The sequence below is a fragment of the Propithecus coquereli genome, unplaced genomic scaffold (genome assembly GCF_000956105.1).
Source record: "Propithecus coquereli isolate 6110/MARCELLA unplaced genomic scaffold, Pcoq_1.0 Scaffold709, whole genome shotgun sequence".
In the NCBI taxonomy this organism is placed as follows: Eukaryota; Metazoa; Chordata; class Mammalia; order Primates; family Indriidae; genus Propithecus; species Propithecus coquereli.
In genome coordinates this window covers 22553-29755 of record NW_012153163.1, presented here as the reverse complement: position 1 = coordinate 29755, position 7203 = coordinate 22553, and the positions used below count along the sequence as shown (strand labels likewise).

The window sequence follows — 7203 nt, the reverse complement described above, 5'->3', positions numbered from 1 at the left end:
CCGGTGTTCAGAGAAAGAGAACAAAAGGTACTTATTTCTGAATCTGCGCCTTTGGACTCTCATTTTCCTCTAGAGGGCGCTTCTGATGCGGATATCGGCGTAAACTCTCTTCTCACCTATGTGTTAAGTCTAAACGAGCATTTTGTGCTTAAAATAATAAAGAAAAAAGATAAAAGTATATTGCCCGAATTAGTTCTTCGGAAGTTATTGGATAGAGAGGAAACTCCAGAAGTTAATTTATTGCTGATGGTCATCGATGGCGGTAAACCAGAGCTAACAGGGTCTGTTCAGATTCAAATAATCATTCTGGATGTGAATGACAACGCTCCGGAGTTTGATAAGCCTGGCTATAAAGCAGCGTTGTTTGAAAATGTCCAAAACGACACGAGAGTGATTCAACTAAACGCTTCCGATCTAGACGAAGGACTGAATAGAGAAATTTCCTATGGAATCAGGATGATTTCACCAGTGAGTGAGAAATGTATGTTTTCGATAAATGCAGACACAGGTGAAATTAGAATTTATGGGAAACTGGATTTTGAAGAGAATAATGCCTATGAAATTCAGGTTATCGCCATTGATAAGGGAATTCCTTCCATGGCAGGTCACAGCATGGTGCTGGTGGAAGTTCTGGACCTGAATGACAATGTCCCTGAGGTAGTGATTACTTCGCTGTCCCTACCAGTGCAAGAGGATGCTCAGGTGGGAACCGTCATCGCCCTGATCAGCGTGTCTGACCGTGACTCTGGAGCCAACGGACAGGTCACCTGCTCACTAACACCCCACGTTCCCTTCAAGCTGGTGTCCACCTTCAAGAATTACTATTCACTGGTGCTGGACAGCGCCCTGGACCGCGAGAGCAAATCTGACTACCAGCTGGTGGTGACTGCCTGTGACAGAGGCTCGCCTTCTTTATCCACCACTGCTGGCGTGTCCGTGGAGGTGGCCGACGTGAACGACAACGCGCCGGCCTTCGCGCAGCCCGAGTACACGGTGTTCGTGAAGGAGAACAACCCGCCAGGCTGCCACATCTTCACGGTGTCGGCGCGGGACGCGGACGCGCGGGAGAACGCGCGGGTGTCCTACTCGCTGGTGGAGCGGCGGGTGGGCGAGCGCGCGCTGTCGAGCTACGTGTCGGTGCACGCGGAGAGCGGCAAGGTGTACGCGCTGCAGCCGCTGGACCACGAGGAGCTGGAGCTGCTGCAGTTCCAGGTGAGCGCGCGCGACGCGGGCGTGCCGCCTCTGGGCAGCAACGTGACGCTGCAGGTGTTCGTGCTGGATGAGAACGACAACGCGCCAGCGCTGCTGGCACCTCGGGCTGGGAGCACCGGCGGTGCGGTGACTGAGCTGGTGTGGCGGTCTGTGGGGGCGGGCCACGTGGTGGCGAAGGTGCGCGCGGTGGACGCGGACTCTGGCTACAACGCGTGGCTGTCGTATGAGCTGCAGCCAGCAGCGGGAAGCGCGCGCAGCCTGTTCCGCGTGGGTCTGTACAACGGCGAGATCAGCACGACGCGCGCCTTGGACGAGACGGACTTGCCGCGCCAGCGCCTGCTGGTGCTGGTGAAGGACCACGGTGAGCCCGCGCTGACCGCCACGGCCACCGTGCTGGTGTCGCTAGTGGAGAGCAATCAGTCTCCGAAAGCCTCTTCGCGGGCGTTGGCGAGCGCTGTGGGCCCTGAGGCGGCGCTGGTGGATGTCAACGTGTATCTCATCATCGCCATCTGCGCGGTGTCCAGCCTGTTGGTGCTCACGCTGCTGCTGTACACGGCGCTGCGGTGCTCTGTGTCGCCCACCGAGGGCGCGTGCGAGCCGGGCAAGCCCAGGCTGGTGTGCTCCAGCGCGGTGGGGAGCTGGTTATACTCGCAACAGAGGAGGCAGAGGGTGTGCTCTGGAGAGGGTGCGCCCAAGACCGACCTCATGGCCTTCAGCCCCAGCCTTCCGCCCTCTAGAGAAGATTGTTTAAATCCTTCTAGTGAAGTAAGTCATTGATATCAAAGTATATTTGTGTACTTAAAGCACTTGCGTTTTGGTTATAACTACATTCTCCTTTCTTATTTTTCTTCGTATTATCTTTTAAATCATCGAATGTCTCCTCTTCTCTGGTCTTTTTTAGTCATTTTGTACTTTCATGTATTTGCCCAACACTACTTTAATGAATGAAATTTGTAGATATAATGGAGGCCATGGATCACCACATTTAAAAATTTTCATTTTCTATCATTTTTCCTATTCTATGAATGATTAGCCTTGAAAAAGAATAGTATGTTAGATTACAAACTAGTCTGGTGTTTCATAACTCAAATTTATTTTTAAATTGGTAATAATTTCAAGATTACAGACAACTTGTGAGAGTAGTAGAAAGAGTTCCTAGATACATTTAACTGGATTCCTTAACTGTTTCTTATGTATTCAAACTGCCTTTTTGTTTTTTCCTATTTTCTCCTTTTGAGACAGGGTCTGGCTCTCTCTCTCTTGCCTGGGGCTAGAGTGCAGTGGCTGGTGCGACAGCTCACTGCAACCTCAAACTCCTGGGTTCAAGGGCTCCTTCTGTCTCACCCTTCTGAATAGTTGGGACTGCATGCACTCACCACCAGCTGGCTATTTTTTTAAATTTTATTTTTCGTAGAGACGAGGTCTAGCTATTTATTGCCCAGGCTGGTCTTGAACTCTAGACCTCACATGATCTTCCTGCCTGGACCTTCCAAAGCGCTAGGATTGCAGGCATGAGCCACAGCACCGGGCCAAAATAGCCTTTTTGATCACCATTCTGTCAGTATGATCAGGTATTATAACAATATTATATTCCAGAGATTATAACAATAATAAAAATTACACTCTTTGGTTTAAGATGGATAATTTTCTGTCATTGTTCACACAGTACTTTATTTATTTCAAGTTGGATTAGGTACTGTACTTTTTTTTTTTTTTTGAGACAGAGTCTTGCTCTGCCACCTGGGCTAGAGTATAGTGGCACTATCATAGCTCACTGCAACATCCAACTCCTGGGCTCAAATAATCCTCCTGCCTCAGCCTCCCGAGTAGCTGGGCCTATAGGCATGTGCCACCATGCCCAGATAATTTTTTCTATTTTTGTTTTTTTAGTAAGAGATGGGGTCTCCCTCTTGCTCACGCTGGTTTGGAATTCCTGACCTTAAGTGATTCTCCTGCCTCAGCCTCCCAGAGTGTTAGGATTACAGACATGAGCCACTGGGCCCTGGCCTGTACTGCTATTATTTGCATAAATTGTAATAAAATAATTTCTTAATTTAAAAATATTTAAATATCACCTAAATCAAGATATGTCTTACAATTTAAGGCTTATGATAATTTGTTTGGCTGTTTTTCTTTCTTAGTGATACATAAATAATGGCATATCTTACAATTAATGGCATTTTTGGATTCAAAAATTATAAAAATACTTAGTGATCCCTATTATTTTTCAGGCCCTGTCCTAAGATCCTTAATTTCATTATCTCATTTGATTATCAAATGAGTCTTCTGGTACAGGTATGATAATTATCATCCCCATTTTATAGATGAGAAATCTAAAACTTAAGCCACATAGATAAAGAGAAGTGGCTCAAACCCATTTTTTCAGGATCTCAAGCCCATTATTGTATATCACCATGCTGTGCCTATTACCAGGTGAATCTTTTAAAGTACATTTTATGTCCTGTAACTTTCTTCTAAAAAATATCCAGAGGCAGAAGCAAATAAAGCCTTACATCCCTCAGCCTGATAGTGAAGTCACTGAACTTTCCACCTTATGTCCACTCTCTCACATATCATTAGTTTAAGACCTGGAATATAGTATATGTTCAATCAATAATTTAAAAATAGATATATGATATTCAAATGTATCCCCTGAGCAATCCCCTACATCTTAGAAGTGGGAGTGGTAAGCTCCAGAAATTAGGCGATGTTTTATTAAAGAGTGCCTTGAAGGATAGATAGCACTTTGACAGGGGAAGGTATTACAGATGGAGAGATAAGTATAAATTTATGATCAGAGTTTACTCTGGTAAATGCGTACTTGAAGGATTAGAGCAGGGGAGATTCTGAAGATAGGAAAATTTGTAAAGAATCTTTTATAACAATTTAGGTATTAGGTAATGGAGACTGAAATTGTGACAGTAGAAATGAATTGGGAAAAAAAAGCATATACAAAAGGGACTGGCAAAATAGAAGCAGCCAGATAATTATGGACTCAATACAAATGACAGAGAAACAAAAGTAGATGACTCTTACGTTTTTAGTTTGGTCAACTGGGAGGATAAAGTTGCCATTAACCAAGTTGCAGAACAAAGTTGGAGTGACAGTTTGTGTGTGTCTGTGCAGGTAGGAAATAGAGAGGAACATGTAAGAGAATGCTACTCTCGAAGTCCTAGGAGAATACCATTATAATTGGAAATATGGATCTAGAACTCAGGGGAGATTATTGATGTAGATTTAAGAGTAACTTCCTTAGGGAAAAATAAATCCATGGAAGGCGAAATCACCATGAGAGACATTGAAAAATGAAAAGCAATGAATTTAGGTGGGTAGGTGTGTCAGTTCCTGTGGCTACTATAACAAATGACTGCAAACTAGCTGGTATAAGATAAAAAAAAAAATTTAATCTTTCACAATTTTAGAGACCAGAAGTCCAAAATCAAGATGTTGGCAGGACTGTACTCCCTCTGCAGGCTCTAGGGGAGAATTTCTTTTTTTGTCTTTCCACCTTCTCATGGTTGTCAACGTTCCTTGGCTTGTGGCTACACCACTCCAATCTCTGCATCTGTGGTCACATTGCCTCCTCCTTCTCTGTGTCTTTTCCTCTGTGGGTTTGTTTTATAAGGGTATGTGTGATTGCACTTAGGATCCATCTATCTGGATAGTCCAGGGTAAACACCTCTTCTGAAGATCCTTAACTTAATCGCATCATTTGCCATATAAAGTAATATTTACATGTTCCAGGGATTAAGATGTAGGCATGCCCTTTTGGGGACCACCATTCAACCTAATATGGTAGGCTTGACGTCATAGGGAGCATAGACAACAGGCAGCTGAAATAAAACTCAAAGTGCAATATATTAAGTAAATGTTAGAAGTCAAAGGCGAAGGGAAGAAGATGAACAGAATAGGTTTTTTCCCCCTCAGAAGTAGCATGTTTAAATTTGCGTGTGTATATATATATATATATGTTTATTTAAAGATGTTTAAGTATCTTTGTAGTGTGAAGGAAAGATGAAAGTAAAGAAGATACGAAAGATAAGATAAGCAGCAAGAGAATGAAAATGAAGGTGAAAAATATGAAGGAGAATAGAAAAGAATGAATTTTTTAAGAGCACAGAGTTGACCTTAAAAGTGGGGGTAGTTTTTACCTAGAACTAGTAGGGAATGAAAAGTAGATAATATAGAGAAAAATGATGGTAGAATAAGAGAGCTATTGAGTTCATGTTTGATGACATCTTTCAGTGGGGAAATCATGTGAAAGTCAGTGGGAATGAGGTTAAGAATTTGATAAGAGAGGGGAAAGAATCTGAAAGAATCTCTGTAGCCAAGAGAGAAGACGTAATTATGAATTCATTTGACAGTCCAATTGAGGTAAAGGTAAAAGTAAACTTGAAGAGAATAGAGTCATCATGATTAAGTGACTACTTCATACTGAGCAGCTCAATAGGAAGAATAGAGAAAATGAATAGTTAGGTTAACTGTGCGTTAGAGGTTAAAGAGAAGGTTAGAGGAATAATATAAGTATGTGAGTGATTCTAGGGTGTCTGGAAAGGCATATTTTCAATGGTTGACTATGTAGTCTAGTTTAGGTAGAGAAGCAAATTAAGTCCGATAGACAAGAAGAGTTAGAAAGAGTCAAGGAACTATTCCCATTATAAGAGCAAAGCTGTGTTAGAAGTACTGGAGCAGGAGAGGAGGATGAAGGCAAGAGAATACCAAATACTCTATCCAAATTTTCAGAGGGAAGTAGAGGTACAGAAATTAACTCTATTGTCATTTCTTGTAGAGTTGTGCACAGAACAGGCAAGATAGTTACTGGAGCTATGATATAGTTGTAATTGTGCTATTTGGTCTGGAACTTTGTAGCTCGGTAGAGATAGTTATAACAATAGGTAAAAGTAAGATTTCTTCCCTTTCTTCCTTGCTAAAGATGTGTTAACACCCTTGTCTGGCTATTGTTACTTGGAAAATCATAGTCAATTTAAATAATATTAATGTTTCCCCAGTAGTGATGAAGTAAGATGGGGAGGGAAAAAGGAAGATTTAAACTATTTGTAGTAATTGAAATCTATTAAGTACATAGGATGCTAGTTCTTGGCATGTTTTATAAAAAAAGAATACAAAACTTTAAAGCGTTGTATCTAAATGGTCTAGATCATTGTGTATTTATGCACATACAAACACATACAAACTCATACATTGAACACTTTCTTTCAAATTCAAATACTTTATCCACATTTTACAGCCACATTGAGAAAAATTTATAAATATGGTGTACAAAATCTGGTATGTCACTTACCAATATTTTCCACCTTTGTCCATTTTATTCTTATGTGATTATGTTTCCATTTGGGGTCAATGGCGCTGGGTGAGGAAGTCTTGAAAAGTATTACAGGAAGAGGACGTTCCCACTAAAACCTACATGACTATGCAAAATAGAGATCAGTTGTTCCAAAACAAATGTTGAATATTCTCCTTTAAAAATTCTGCAGGTAAGTTTTACACGTGTAAAAATAAATTTGTGGCAAGATGAAACTCATCAACCAATTGTCAACTAATGCCGAAGGGAATACAGTGACTTACTTTTTCTGGAAACGTAAACGTTTAATTTTCGATTACGTATTTACAGTGAAAAAGTCAAGAAATACAAGGGAAAAAAACCCTTACGTCAGTGGAAAATATGAAGACATTTATTCTTACACTTACACATTCGTGCGCATGGTGTCGCTCTTCACTGAGAACGTTTCTGCGAAGAAAGCCGCCGCTGTTTCTAGCTCCAGAAAATTTAGCGGAAATCGGGGTATCTCTTGCGAATCCTCCCGCACTAGGAGGTCATAAAATTGGATCTTGAGAGGCAGTTTAAGGTAAGGCATTCTGTACTGCAGATACCTCTGACTCCTTCTGAGTGTACCATGCTGTTTTCCTGGCGAGGAGGCCCAACAGCCCGGCGACTATTGCTGTCATTTCTGCTCCTCGCATTCTGGGAGG

At 42.1% G+C, this 7203-nt stretch overlaps 2 protein-coding genes across 2 annotated transcripts in view; both read left to right on the top strand.

Annotated features, from left to right (window-relative positions):
- PCDHA12 (protocadherin alpha 12) lies at positions 1-1989 on the top strand (the record flags this gene model as incomplete). The annotated part of the gene is made up of 1 exon (XM_012661382.1): positions 1-1989. A coding segment is annotated over one exon (1989 nt), but the record flags the coding sequence as incomplete, so codon positions are not given.
- Positions 1-7203, top strand: part of LOC105824017 (protocadherin alpha-13) — a gene marked incomplete at its 3' end in the record, with an annotated part of 46405 nt that overhangs the window by 21080 nt on the left and 18122 nt on the right. The window lies entirely within an intron of this gene.